Source organism: Myxine glutinosa, chromosome 11 (genome assembly GCF_964187855.1).
Source record: "Myxine glutinosa chromosome 11, kmMyxGlut1.1, whole genome shotgun sequence".
NCBI lineage: Eukaryota > Metazoa > Chordata > Myxini > Myxiniformes > Myxinidae > Myxine > Myxine glutinosa.
In genome coordinates, this window is record NC_136271.1 from 97,560,240 (window position 1) to 97,575,983 (window position 15,744).

Sequence of the window (15,744 nt, forward strand, 5' to 3'; positions counted from 1 at the left end):
AGTAGGTCACTTACAGTCGTGGCCAAAAATATTGGCACGCTTACACCTTTTTCAAATGCACCATTTTTTTCCAGAACATCGTTGAAATAAAAAAATATTTTGTAATCCACATCTATATTTCTTCGGTTTGCAGTGGAACAGAACAAAAAAAGCTGAAAAAAATACAAAATCTTAGCTTATTCCACACAGAAATCCTAAAATGGCCCGGACAATATTATTGGCACCTTTTAGAAGTTGTTAGAAATAATTAGATTTCAGGAAGGTGATTCTCCTTTATTCTGGAATTGAACTCACCTGTGGTGAGTTGCAAGTGCCTGCAATATAAAAATCACCCATTCAACCATTTTGAATAGAGAAAAGGAGTCATTCTGCTGTTTGGTGTCACTGTGTGTACCGCAATGTGCATGGAGAAATGGAAAAAACCAGAGATTCCTCAGAGAGATCTGAGGAGGTCAGACACAAGATTGTAGCCAAGCATGGACAATCTCAAGGCTACAAGTCTATCTTCAGAGACCTTGATGTTCCTGTGTCTACCATACGCAATGTTATCAGGAAGTTTAAGGCCCATGGCACTGTAGCCAACCTGCCTGGACGTTGCCACAAGAGAAGACTTGATCGAATATTGCAGCAAAGGATTGTTAGAATTGTGGAGAAAGCACCTCGATCAACTGCCAAACAGATTCCATCTGATCTTCAGACACAAGGTACGACAGTTTCAACTTGCACCATCCGTTACCAACTCAATGAAAGGGGGTTCTATGTTGGGAGACCCAGCAGGACCCCACTGATGAGACGGAGACATAAGAAAGCCAGACTGGAGTTTGCGAAAACACACCTGAAAAACCAAAATCCTTCTGGGAGAATGTCCTGTGGACAGATGAGACCAAATTAGAGCTTTTTGGTAAAGCACATCATCTCTATGTTTACAGAAAACAAAACGAAGCCTTCAATGAAAAGAACACCTTCCCTACAGTGAAACATTGAGGAGGTTCAGTGATGTTTTGGGGTTGCTGTGCTGCCTCTGATACTGGGTGCCTTGAACGTGTGGACGGTATCATGAAATCAGGAGATTACCAAGACATTTTGGAGCGCAATGTTCAACTCAGTGTCAGAAAGCTGGGTCTCCGTCGAAGGTCATGGGTCTTGCAGCAAAACAATGACCCCAAACACACTTCAAAAAGTACCCAGGAATGGTTCAAGGCAAAACGCTGGACTGCTCTGAAGTGGCCAGCAATGAGTCCAGATCTAAATCCCATTGAACACCTGTGGGGAGATATGAAAACAGCAGTTGGGAGAAGGTACCTTTCAAATCTGGGAGAACTGGAGCAGTTTGCACAAGAAGAGTGGGCCAAACTGCCAGTAGAGAGGTGTAGGAAGCTCATTCATGGCAATAGGAAGCACTTGACTGCAGTTATTTTGTCAAAAGGCCGTGCTACCAAATATTAATATTTGGTTTGGGTGTCAATAATTTTGTCAATGCAATTTCTTTTTATGTTCTGATTTAAAAGTATATATTAAGTTCTGAATCAAAAACAACGGTTCTGTAATATTAACAGTGAAATAAAGAATTGTGAAGACCAAATACTTTTGACAATTTAAACTTGTTTTTAGAGAAAATTGTGAGTTATTTGAAAAAAGTGCAAGGGTGATAATATATTTGGCCATGACTGTGTGAGTGAGCTTGCTTTATTGAGATAATCTTGGAAATAGTTTGTGTGTAGATAAAGGAGTGATGCAAGATGCATGGAACTTGCAGGTGAATCGTAGCACAGCGCTCCTGAAGAGCTTGGCTGGAGAGCAAGAACGCTGGGAGCAGACGAGTGAAACTTTCCGCAGTCAGATGTCCACCATTTCTGGAGACTGTCTCCTCTCTGCAGCATTCATGGCCTACGCTGGATACTTTGACCAGCAGATGCGGCAGAACTTGTTTAGTACGTGGACCAACCACCTTCAGAAAGCCAATATTCAGGTACACTTCACATGTCTAAGATTCCTGTAGGTCGATGACAGTCTTTCTTTGGAATTGCTGTATAATTATCACAGGATTTCAGGAACGTTGTTATTGAGCAATTAATTCCATTCGACAAACCCTTATTATGACAATTACATGGAGAAAATAATTTAAAATTGGGTGAAAATGTGAAAGGCCAAAGTCATAGTAACTATAAATAGCCATTATTAGCCCTCCGCATTGCGTCAAGCATGAACCACCCCATTTTTTAAAATCGCTTCCACGATTTTAAAATCGCTCTTTATTTATTTACAATTGAGTTTAAGTGTGGTTGTCCAGGCCATAACTTACCTTACCAATTGAGCTTTTGTTATCAAATTTTCAACAAACCTTCATTTATGGGAATATGTAGAACACAAATTAATAAAATGTCCATTTTAAAAAAACTCTTGTTTTCGTCAAGTTTAGTACGAGTACAAAGTGGACACGGATGGGCTCTGCCTTTTGAGATGCTTTCTAGTTATATTAGTTTTAGTACCTACCTGGAAGGTTATTACAATATTATCACACATTAATATTATTATTACTCTGTGCACGTGAAGCAAAATGAATGGTGAAGCATTTGGTTTGCTTTGTCTGTCTATCTGTCCGGCCACAAATGTCAGTTTATGATCGAGGAACAAGGAACAAGGGGAGGGAGTGGGAAGGGGGAAGGAGTTAAATCGCTACAACCACCATTGCATGACCCTTTGTCTCCTGCCAACTTTGGGTGACATTAGATAAGATAGATGTGGTCAAAAATCGTCAGACGGACAGACAGACACCAAATTGCGTATTTTAGTATGGAGATCATAAATAGGAAAACAAACCTGTAGATTATCAGGACTTTGGTTCATCGCATACGCAAAGAGGAGTGAGATAATTTTTAAGTGGTGAGGCCACTTCAATATTTCGCAATGTCCCTCCGTCATAAATTAAGAACCTTTCTAACCCACTGTGTTTAGTTCTAAAGGGTAATTCTAAAGGGCAATTCTAAATTGTTCTAAAGGGTAAATCTAATTAATTTCTAGGCTTTGTCTATTTCATATTAAAAATGCCAAACTGAACCACTTCCTTCGGACACGGTTGCGATTGGTTTTCTCTCTGTCTGTCTGCCTGGCAGTCAAACAAAACTGAAAATCATTTCAAACAGGAAAACGTTTTAAAGGATGTCATAAAGGACCCAAACAACAGGTGCAAATAAATAATGTAACATGTTAAATAAGGTGGTGTATAAGACGCTGTATCAACAGTGGTAAACTTCCAAAATAAATTTATACAGCCTTTAAATCTTTATTTTATTTCAATTTAATTATTTACCTGAACACTGCGGAACACAAATCGATTATTTAGCACTTTAAAACCCCTTCTGTTTAGCAGTACTTGCACAAAATATTATGGCATTTTACGTCCTCACGACGACCAATCAAATTTACCGCTCGCAGACCCCGCCCATGTCCTTGTTTCTCAAGACTGCACGAGGTGAGGTGTTCTATGAACTCTCTAGTTATTGTCCCCCGTCGCACCGCGGAGCGAAAGGGGGACTATGGTTTTCCCCTCCGTCCGTGCGTGCGTCCGTCCGTCCGTCTGTGCGTGCGTCCGTCCGTCCATGTGTGCGTGCGTGCGTGCATAAGCGAAGGACCGAATTCTAATTTGGTGTGTGGGTGCAACTAGGAATATGGAAGAACCCTATTGAAAATTAGGTCGCCACGTCAAAATCCAATATGGCCGCCACCATATATATGTCTGAACCTTGTGAGCGGATTTTTTCTTGAAAAATAAACAAACTACTAACTTCTAATCTGGTGTGTGGGTGTATCGAGGCATAAGGAAGAACGCCATTGAAAATTGGGTCGCCACGTAAAAATCCAAGATGGCCGCCACCATATATATGTCTGAACCTTGTGAGCGAAATATCTTGAAAAATAAACGAACTACTACCTTCTAATCTGGTGTGTGGGTGTATCTACGCATAAGGAAGAACGCTATTGAAAATTGGGTCGCCACGTCAAAATCCAAGATGGCCGCCTTGCGTCTTCCACTTTGTCAACTCACATCACTTCACCGACGGGGGACCTAGGCGTAACGCTTGTTATTATTATCATGCTGTGTGGGAAATCGACATGAGAGCATGCTGAGTTAAGGGTTCGTCGACTTCAGGTTTGAGAGACTATTTTTCTATGGTGTTCAAATGTGTCGCCCCATGTGTAGTTCCGCACGGACATTGCACGGACAGAGTACCTCTCCAACGCAGACGAGCGTCTTCGCTGGCAGGCGAACTCTCTGCCTACTGATGATCTCTGCACTGAGAACGCCATCATGCTGAAGCGATTTAACAGGTCTGTTTCTAACAGGTCATGACAATTACATGCTTAGACCTTTCATGACTTTCATTTCCTCTTCTCCTTTTGTGCTTCGCAAGCTGAGTATCTCTGCTCAATACTTACATGATACCAAAAGGCAGGTTTCCAGCCCACTTTCAATATATTGGGTAAAATGTGCACTTGGCAGGTACCCACTGATAATCGATCCTTCAGGCCAGGCCACAGAGTTCATCATGAATGAGTATAAGGAAAGGAAGATCACGCGTACAAGTTTCCTGGATGATGCTTTCCGTAAGAACTTGGAGAGCGCTCTGCGTTTTGGTAACCCGCTGCTGGTCCAGGTACTGCACTGTATTCACCGCACCACTTTCCTTCACATCCTTTTCCTTGTACGTCATTCTTCTTTTGCCAATCCACTCGAGCTGTTTGGTGCTTGAGTGCATAAAGCCTTGTTGCTTTGCCTCCACCGTAGTTGGCTCGATTTCCATTCCTTCTCGGGGCATAAGTTTCCGCACTGTGGCAGCTGCAACCCGTCCAAGATTTCGTTATTTGCCTCGGAAATGATCACAACGGGGTTTAAGTGTCCCAGCATATTGAGTTTCTGTTACCACCGACCCAGTTGATTATCACATGAAACTGAATCAGGATGTGTGTAACACACTGTGCTTTGGAAATACTATTTGGCTTAATGAATGTCAAGCCTGGCACTACATTCGCTATCTTTGCAGAGGGGCCTAACTGCTCTATGTTTGATGAAGAAGCGTTGATTTGGCACCTCATTGCTCAGCTATATTTCTAGTTTGAGACAACATTTGTCAAGTGATTATTATTTATTTATTTTTGTATACAAGATCGAGGCTCATGAAAGAGCTAACATTAATCACACAAAAAGTCAAACCGACACGTAAAACATATAATAAGGGGAGCGGTAGACAAGATGGGGAGAGAGAGGGAAGGACAAAAACACAACATTTGAGAGCAGGGTCATCGAGAGATCTGTGGGAGGGGGAGATGGGAGAGGTATAAACATATGAACACTGCAAGGACTTCCAGCAAAGAAGTTGGAATTTTAAAAAAGTGTATCTGGGGTGAATTAGTGGGGGTGCAAGTGATGAGCATTACATTGTAATCAAACATGCAGTACATTGTCGACCCTCTTATATACTAGTATTGACATCCACAGGGCCTCAGGAGCATCGTTTATTCGATCAGAGAGCCAATAGTGAATGTTGTAAACAAGTTGAAAGTAACCAAAGTGTTGTGAATTTGATCGTTTCTTTTTCTTTGTTACTCCACTCTGTTGGCTTCAGGATGTGGAGAGCTATGACCCAATTTTGAACCCCGTGTTAAATCGTGAGGTGCGACGCACAGGTGGCCGGGTGCTCATCAGCTTGGGAGACCAGGACATCGACCTATCACCCTCCTTTGTCATCTTCCTGTCAACACGTGATCCCACGGTGCCAAACCTTAAAAATACCTCCCCTGACTTTCTTTCTTTTACCATATTACACTCTTATTTTGTGATGAATTTATTTATTTATCTATTTTATTATTTATTATTTATAATTACTTATTTATTTATTTATTTATTTATTTATTTATTTTTATTTATTTATTTTTATTTATTTATTTATTTATTTATTTAATAAAAATTTATTTATTCTCTTGTAGTTACAATGACAATTCATATAAGATGATGTTATTTTAAATTCTTCGCCTGACTCACTTTTTAGCTTATTGGTGGGGCTTATTAGCTTTACCAAAAGTCAACCAGTTAGATTTCTGATTGTAGATGATGAGAGAAGTTAGAATCCATGCTAGAGATTTTAATGTGAATGAAGAACTGTTGGAAGTTTTTTTTTTTTTAACAAAATATCAAATATTTATAACAGCGTGTCTTAAGCCTCATCTCGGGTCCACATTCCAAAGAGACATATTACAAATATCGATTTTAGCTGACAGGTATCAAGGATAGTGTGGACATTAAACTTTTTTTGAATCACAGTTGTAACTAGAACGGCACTTGGTAAAGCGCACACCTCCGCCAAGCTGAACAAATTACGTTTTGTATCCCACTGATAGGCCCGATCTTGATTCGTACCTTAAACAGAATCTAATTAGCTTGTTATTTTCACCTCCCCAACTCATCCACCTAATTTTGTCTGAATCCATCTATAACATTTTGAGATATCATGCTGGTGTCTTCATGAAGTAGTCACACCCGTTGACTTTTTCACATTTTGTTGTGTTACAGTCTGAATTTAAAATGTACTCAATTGAGATTTTTTGACACTAGTCTCCACTTAATACCCCATAATGTCAAAGTGGAATTTTGTTTTTAGAAAATTTTACGAAATAATTAAAAATGAAATCGAGAAATATCTAATTTACATAAGTATTCAACCCCTTTGCTATGACAATCCAAATTGAGCTCAGGTGTATCCAATGTCCTTTGATCATCCTTGACATGTCTCTACAACTTGATTGGAGTCCACCTGTGGCAAATTCAATTGATTGGACATGATTTAGAAAGAAATACACCTTTCTATATAAGGTCCCGCAGTTGACAGTGCATGTCAGAGCAGAAACTCCACCATGAAGTCCAAGGAACTGTTTGTAGACCTCCGATATAGAATTATGAGGAGGTATAGATCTGGGAAAGGTATAAAGCAATTTAAAGAGTGTTGAAAGTTCCCAAAAGCACAGTGACCTCCATTATTAGGAAATGGAAATAATATGGAACTACCCAAACTCATCCTACCGACCAAAACTGAGCAACCAGGTAAGAAGGACCTTAGTCAAGGAGGTGAGGAAGAACGCAATCATCACTCTGGCAAAACTACAGAGTTCCTTGGCTGAGATGGTAGAACCTGCTGGAAGAACAACAGTCTCTGCAGCACTTCACAAGTCTCGGCTTTATGGGAGAGTGGCCAGACGGAAGCCACTACTGAGAAAAAGACACATGACAGCACGCCTGGAGTTTACAAAAAGGCACGTGAAAGACTCCCAGCACGAGGAAAAGGTTTATGTGGTCTGATGAGAAGAAAATTGAACTCTTTGGCCTGAATGCAAAGTGCGACATCTGAAGAAAACCAAGCACAGCTCATCACCCATCTAACACCATCCCTAACGTGAAGCATGGTGGTGGCAGCATCATGCTATGGGGATGCTTTTCAGCAGCAGTGACTGCGATACTTGTAAGGATAGAGGGAACAATGAATGGAGCCAAATACAGGCAAATCCTTGAGGAGAACCTGCTTCAGAATGCAAAAGACCTCAGACTGTGGCGAAGATTTACGTTCCAACAGGACAATGACCCCAAATATGCAGCCAAAGCAACACTGGAATGACTTGAAAACAAGACCATGAAAGTGCTTGAGTGGCCCAGCCAAAGCCCAGACTGGAATCCCATTGAGAATCTGTGGAAAGATTTGAAGATTGGTGTTCACCGACACTCCACATTCAACATGACAGAGCTTGAGCAATCTTCAGGAAGAATGGGAGAAACTCCCCAAATCCAGATATGCAAAGCTGATACAGACATACCCAAGAAGGTCCGAGGCTGTAATCACCGCCAAAGACGCTCTTACGAAGTATTGACTCATAGTTGAGTACTTATGTAAATTTGATATTTCTGTATTCCATTTTTAATTATTTCGTAAAAAATTCTATTTAAAAATTCCACTTTGACATTATGGAGTGTTTTGTGTAGATCATTGACAAAAAAATCTCAATTTAATCCATAATCAATTCAGGTTGTAACACAACAAAATGTGAAAAGAGTCGAGGGTTGTGAATACTTTCTGAAGGCTCTGTATATATCGTTTTTGGCCCTATCACTCAACGGTGGAGAATCACTTAAAATATTTTTTAATCTATTATATGGATCCGTATTATCTTCACCAAAATCTTATCGATTCGTCCTTGTCACACACCCTGCCCGTCCAACAAGTTTTGTCTGAATCCGTCCATAACCCTTTGAGATATCCTGCTCACAGACAAACAAACAGACAAACAGGAGTGAACACATAACCTGCGTGCACCTTCGTTGGCGGAGGAAACAAAGGTAGTTTGAGTGAGTTTAATTTTTCGTCAGTCACATCTGGCTGTTTTGAGTGGATGGCCAATGAGCAGAGTTGCCCAAAATTGAAGAGATGCACATGGAATTTAACCTCTCAAATGTGTTGCGTGCTTCACGATGGAGGGTTTCATTTTTTCTAAAAGGTAATCAAATATATTGGGAGAGACACACACGTGGTTCATGAAGTTTTTACGGTCTTAAACATGCAATTTCTGATTTGGATGTAGCTACCTCTTTCAGCCCATCCTTTCAGCTATTCCTTCATCCAGCCTTTTAAGTTTCATGGAAATTGTTCTTTCTTAATCAAAAATTCTCCAACAATGCATCTGTTGGCCTGGTGTTGGCTTAGCGGCTAGGGCGCAGGCTTGGGATCCTAGGATCCCAGGCCTGGTGTTGGCTTAGCAGTTAAGGCGCAGGCTTGGGATCCTAGGATCCCAGGCCTGGTGTTGGCTTAGCGGTTAGGGTGCAGACTTGGGATCCAAGGATCCCAGGCCTTGTGTTGGCTTAGCGGATAGGGTGCAGGCTTGGGATCCTATGATCCCAGGCCTGGTGTTGGCTTAGCAGTTAGGGTGCAGGCTTGGGATCCTATGATCCCAGGCCTGGTGTTGGCTTAGCGGATAGGGTGCAGGCTTGGGATCCTAGGATCCCTGGCCTGGTGTTGGCTTAGCAGTTAGGGCGCAGGCTTGGGATCCTAGGATCCCAGGCCTGGTGTTGGCTTAGCGGTTAAGGTGCAGGCTTGGGATCCTAGGATCCCAGGCCTGGTGTTGGCTTAGCGGTTAAGGCGCAGGCTTGGGATCCTAGGATCCCAGGCCTGGTGTTAGCTTAGCGGTTAGGGTGCAGACTTGGGATCCAAGGATCCCAGGCCTTGTGTTGGCTTAGCGGATAGGGTGCAGGCTTGGGATCCTATGATCCCAGGCCTGGTGTTGGCTTAGCGGTTAGGGTGCAGGCTTGGGATCCTATGATCCCAGGCCTGGTGTTGGCTTAGCGGATAGGGTGCAGGCTTGGGATCCTAGGATCCCAGGCCTGGTGTTGGCTTAGCGGTTAGGGTGCAGGCTTGGGATCCTATGATCCCAGGCCTGGTGTTGGCTTAGCGGTTAGGGTGCAGGCTTGGGATCCTAGGATCCCAGGCCTGGTGTTGGCTTAGCGTTTAGGGCGCAGGCTTGGGATCCTTGATTTATTCATTCATTCATTCAATGCATATTTTAGAAGCTTTCGGTGTACGAGAAGGCATCGCACAACACTATGTCACACAAAAGTCAGAGAAAAACTGAAGGAAATAGCTGAAGGAGTCTGGACATCATGGCCTGTGTCAGTTTTAGCTTATATTTGTGTTTGCCAGTCAAGAATGATAGTTTTGATTAAGTTGAACTATCTTATGTCCTCTTACTTTTCCATAAGAGGTCAAAGCATGTCTCAATCAAACATTTATTCTGTTAAGCATGGGCGTTAACGTGTGTTTGTAACTTTGTGATATCGCTGGGAGTTACCAAGCTATTGGTATTTTGTTTACCAGGCTGAGTTTGCACCTGATCTGTGCTCACGCGTCACCTTCGTTAACTTTACGGTAACAAGGAGCAGCTTGCAGAGCCAGTGTCTCAATGAGGTGCTTAAGGCTGAACGGCCAGATGTTGATGAGAAACGCTCAGACCTTCTCAAACTACAAGGTGAGTTGCTCCCAATAATTATGGCAATGATAATAATATAACCATCGGTATCATGTCTGTTATGATTGATATTATTGTCATACTTTTCTGTATTTTTACCTCCGCCACCAAAGGTGGATGGAGGTTATGTTTTCACCCCTGTCTGTCTGTCTGTTACTTGGCAAAAAAAAAAGTATGTTGATCATTCCGGTTTGTGTGTGTGTTTGTCTGTCCGCTCACTTATATTTGCCTACAGGTCACAATTTTAAACCAATCTTCACGAAACTTCACCAAATGCTAGAGTTCGTGGTCCGACAAGATCCTCTATATTTTTGAGGTCAGCACAGGCCAAAATGTCAACATAGGCCAAAGGTCAACCACTTTTTATCAAATTTCTAAAATCCTCAATTTTCATTTGATTGAGTTGTAATTTGAATAGAATTTTCATATCAGCTAACTGAATTCAACCACTAACTATTTTTGAGATCAGCATAGGCCAAAATGTCAACATAGGCCAAAGGTCAACCACTTTTTATCACATTTCTAAAATCCTCAATTTTCATTTGATTGAGTTGTAATTTGAATAGGATTTTCATATCAGCTAACTGAATTCAACCACTAACTATTTTTGAGATCAGCATAGGCCAAAATGTCAACATAGCCAAAGGTCAACCACTTTTTATCACATTTCTAAAATCCTCAATTTTCATCTGATTGACTTGTAATTTGAATAGGATTTTCATATCAGCTAACTGAATTCAACCACTAACTATTTTTGAGATCAGCATAGGCCAAAATGTCAACATAGGCCAAAGGTCAACCACTTTTTATCACATTTCTAAAATCCTCAATTTTCATTTGATTGAGTTGTAATTTGAATAGGATTTTCATATCAGCTAACTGAATTCAACCACTAACTATTTTTGAGATCAGCATAGGCCAAAATGTCAACATAGGCCAAAGGTCAACCACTTTTTATCACATTTCTAAAATCCTCAATTTTCATCTGATTGACTTGTAATTTGAATAGAATTTTCATATCAGCTAACTGAATTCAACCACTAACTATTTTCGAGATCAGCATAGGCCAAAATGTCAACATAGGCCAAAGGTCAACCACTTTTTATCAAATTTCTAAAATCCTCAATTTTCATCTGATTGACTTGAAATTTGAAAAGGAATTTCATATCGGCTAACTGAAACCAACCACTAACTATTTTTTAAGTCAACAAAGGCCAAATTTCTAAAATTGTCAATTTTCATCCGATTAACTTAAACTTTGAAGACGATTTGCATATCAGGTCACTAATTGTTTTGAGGTCAAAAGGATGCTCTACTGAGTGCCATTCTACTTTGTTCGGTTTTGCCAAGTGTTGCTCTATGAGTGATTTTTCAATTGTTTGTCCGTTTGTGAACAAGATATCTCAAAAAGTTGCGGACGGATTCGGACGAAATTTGGCAGACAGGTATCATGTGTGACTAGGACGAAATTATTAGATTTTGGTTAAGATCCGGATTCCAATCCGGGTACTAGAATTTTTAAAGTGATTCTTCACCATCGGGAGATCGGGCCAAAAACTATACAAAGTAGGATATCTCAAAAGGTTATGGACAGGTTTGGACGAAACTTGTTGGACAGGTTGTGTGTGTGACAATCTGTGACAATGACGAATCGATTCAATTTTTGGTGAAGATCTGGATCCAGATCCAGCTAGTAGAATTTTAAAAGTGATTCTTCACCATTGAGTGATACGGCCAAAAAACGAGGGGTAGGTCAGGGTATGAAAGACTGGACCTATTGTGATTCATGCGATTGGTTTTGATTGAATGTGATTCTGTATTGTGATTTTCTGGTCTACTCTGAGATACAAAACGTTTTAGCTCTTCCACGAGCCTTGATGTTGTATCCCCCCCAAAAAAAAAAAACTTCACCAGGCAAAGGCATGCTCTCTACTGAGTGCCGCTCTAGTTACCTCTGTCATCCAAGTTACCTTGGATGGCAGCTCTAGTTACCTTGAGAATACCCAAGATTATATCAACCATAGTATACTGGCCTGTATAGCTGTCTTGTCCTTGGCTTCATTTCCTGAGCAATCAAATCCAATGACGAAAGCATCTTATTTTCTTATTTTCAGCACCTTTGCAGCTTCTCATCTTTAAGCAGATTAAATATCTCGTAATATATTTCTTTCAAGTAGGGCTTATAGGCCAGATACCTAGACAAAAATTCCAAATTATTTTGGCAGGCCTGAGTGGTGGCTTGCCAGTGTGGCCTTGTTTGGACCTTTTCTGGTCTAATACTGCTGCAGTTGACCTCTGATGGTTCGTTAGATCACATCATATTCAAGGCTCGTCAAAAAGGAAGCAGAAATAAACTCATTTGTATTGCTCTTCTTCGTTTGTATGCTGCACAAGGCTGCTGGATGGCATCATTGGCTGAGGGCATGATGGTACCATTAATGCAATGCCCTCTGCTGGTAATGGCAGGAATTTGGCATTTTGGTCCTGGTGGAAGCGATAGCTCACCTACTCTTCAAGAAGGACGCCATGGGATATTTAACATCCACCAATGAATGCTGGCAATGGCAAAGAACCAATGAATGAAGGCCTGGTGTTGGCTTAGCGGTTAGGGTGCCGGCTTGGGATCCTAGGATCCTGGGTTCGAATCCTGGTCAATCGCTGAATTAACGCCAGGGGGCCTGTCATCCTTCCGAGGTCGGAAAACTGAGTACCAGTTCATAGGTAATTCCCTGTGTGTCGCAAGAGGCGACTAACAGGGTTGGCGGCAGGAAGGGCATCCGGCCATAAAACAATGCTTCAAAAAGGGGACCACAATGCCCAAAAAAGGCCAACCCATGCTCTGTGGGAAAAATGGCCTCTAAAGGTGGTTCAATGAATGCTGGCAGACGGGAAGCCCGCTTAACGTCCATCCGAGAGACATCACACACATTGATGAATCACCCTGCCTTTGAAACACCAAGATGACAGTTTATAGCTGGGTCGGGATTCAAACCCAGGCTAGACAGCTTATGGGCGAGTGTGTGTACCTGTAGGCCATCCTGCTAACCTACTCCTTTACATTTCAAATAATGGAGTAAAGGGATACAAAAAGTTGACACAAAGCATTATAATCAAAATAAGTGTCTGGAAGATACCAAGAGAACGCCGATTGTTATTGAATCCAGTTTGGATTTTTTTAAATTTTTTAAAAAAATTTTTTTTAAATACTGAATCGGGGCTCGTGAAAGAGCTGACAACCGCGAGGGAAAGACAGTACAGAGGGACCGCGAGGGAAAGACAGTACAGGGGGACCACGAGGGAAAGACAGCACAGAGGGACCACGAGGGAAAGACAGCACAGAGGGACCGCGAGGGAAAGACAGTACAGGGGGACCACGAGGGAAAGACAGCACAGAGGGACTGCGAGGGAAAGACAGTACAGGGGGACCACGAGGGAAAGACAGCACAGAGGGACCGCGAGGGAAAGACAGCACAGGGGGACCACGAGGGAAAGACAGCACAGAGGGACCGCGAGGGAAAGACAGCACAGGTGGACCATGAGGGAAAGACAGCACAGGGGGACCACGAGGGAAAGACAGCACAGGGGGACCACGAGGGAAAGACAGCACAGGGGGGCCACGAGGGAAAGACAGCACAGGGGGACCACGAGGGAAAGACAGCACAGGGGGACCACGAGGGAAAGACAGCACAGAGGGACCGCGAGGGAAAGACAGCACAGAGGGACTGCGAGGGAAAGACAGCACAGAGGGACCGCGAGGGAAAGACAGTACAGTGGGACCACGAGGGAAAGACAGCACAGAGGGACCGCGAGGGAAAGACAGCACAGAGGGACCGCGAGGGAAAGACAGCACAGAGGGACCACGAGGGAAAGACAGTACAGTGGGACCACGAGGGAAAGACAGCACAGAGGGACCGCGAGGGAAAGACAGCACAGAGGGACCACGAGGGAAAGACAGCACAGAGGGACCGCGAGGGAAAGACAGCACAGGGGGACCACGAGGGAAAGACAGCACAGGGGGACCACGAGGGAAAGACAGCACAGAGGGACCATGAGGGAAAGACAGCACATAGGGATTCTGCCCTGTGATTAAAACAATCATATAACACTTCATCTTTTGGTGATGAGATAATGATATTCACTGAGGATCAGATATACATTGATGCATGTTCCATTACTCGGTTCCTTGCAGGAGAATTTCAGCTTCGTCTCCGTCAGCTTGAAAAGTCCTTGCTGCAGGCCCTAAACGAGGTAAAGGGTCGCATCTTAGACGATGATACCATCATTACCACCCTGGAGAATCTGAAGAGGGAAGCTGCAGAAGTGATGAGGAAAGTGGAAGAAACAGATGTCGTGATGGGAGAGGTCGACAATGTTTCTCAGCAATACCTGCCATTATCCACCGCATGTAGCAGCATCTACTTCACCATGGAAGCCCTTAACCAGGTGAGTTGTTACCTTGTATAACAGCGTAGCTGAGGATGAGGTTCAGGCATTTGATGTGCTTTACTGTAATATTTATGGGAGGTCAGCATAACAAGCAAGGGGTCCTCATCATGCTTATGATGTGCTGCATTTCTAATGATGGCCTGTTCTGTTTCTGGCCTACAGATCCACTTCTTGTATCAGTATGCACTACAGTTCTTCTTGGATGTGTACCATGCTGTGCTCTATGAGAATCCACGGTTGCAAGGCCTGACTGACCATACACGGCGCCTCAACACCCTCACCAAGGATCTCTTCCAGGCATCCTGATGCATCTTTTTGCACACACTGTGGCCTACTTGACTCAAAGATCAAATTCCATTCACATCGCAACATTTCATTGTACTATGATTGCTTCGCCTCATTTTGACTATCAGTACCACATGTTCTATTTTGATGTCATCCATGATGTCTATGTCTATGTGTGACCTTACAGGCCGTGTTTAATCGTGTGGGACGAGGCATGCTTCATCTGGATCACATGACATTTGCAATGCTGTTGGCACGGATTCGCCTCAGGGGCATGAGCAGGTGCACATAAGACAATAAGTGACCATTTTTATTACCTCCGCCACCAAAGGTGGATGGAGGTTATGTTTTCACCCATGTCTGTCTGTTTCTCCGTTTGTTTGTTTGTTTGTTTGTGAACAAAATATCTCAAAAAGTTGTGGACGGATGCGGACGAAATTTGGCAGAGCTGTAGTGTATGTGACAAGGACGAAATGATTAGATGTTGGTGAAGATCCGGATTCGGATCCGGTTACTAGAAAATTTTAAGTGATTCTTCACCATTGGCAGATAGGGCCAAAAATGATACGTAGCAGGATATCTCAAAAAGTTGTGGACGGATGCGGACGAAATTTGGCAGAGCTGTAGTGTATGTGACAAGGACGAAATGATTAGATGTTGGTGAAGATCCGGATTCGGATCCGGTTACTAGAAAATTTTAAGTGATTCTTCACCATTGGCAGATAGGGCCAAAAATGATACGTAGCAGGATATCCCAAAAAGTTGTGGACGGATGCGGACGAAATTTGGCAGAGCTGTAGTGTATGTGACAAGGACGAAATGATTAGATGTTGGTGAAGATCCGGATTCGGATCCGGTTACTAGAAAATTTTAAGTGATTCTTCACCATTGGCAGATAGGGCCAAAAATGATACGTAGCAGGATATCTCAAAAAGTTGTGGACGGATGCGGACG

At 42.6% G+C, this 15,744-nt stretch overlaps 1 protein-coding gene across 2 annotated transcripts in view; it reads left to right on the forward strand.

The window, feature by feature from the left end:
* Nucleotides 1-15,744, forward strand: part of LOC137437086 (cytoplasmic dynein 1 heavy chain 1) — a 263,109-nt gene that overhangs the window by 172,327 nt on the left and 75,038 nt on the right. For both annotated transcript variants that reach the window (XM_068131446.2, XM_078786887.1), the window contains exons 59-66: nucleotides 1,757-1,969; nucleotides 4,202-4,329; nucleotides 4,502-4,655; nucleotides 5,625-5,771; nucleotides 9,909-10,059; nucleotides 14,249-14,502; nucleotides 14,668-14,802; nucleotides 14,978-15,072. In XM_068131446.2, coding sequence (XP_067987547.2) covers nucleotides 1,757-1,969; nucleotides 4,202-4,329; nucleotides 4,502-4,655; nucleotides 5,625-5,771; nucleotides 9,909-10,059; nucleotides 14,249-14,502; nucleotides 14,668-14,802; nucleotides 14,978-15,072 — 1,277 coding nt within the window. The remainder of the gene's footprint in view (nucleotides 1-1,756; nucleotides 1,970-4,201; nucleotides 4,330-4,501; nucleotides 4,656-5,624; nucleotides 5,772-9,908; nucleotides 10,060-14,248; nucleotides 14,503-14,667; nucleotides 14,803-14,977; nucleotides 15,073-15,744) is intronic.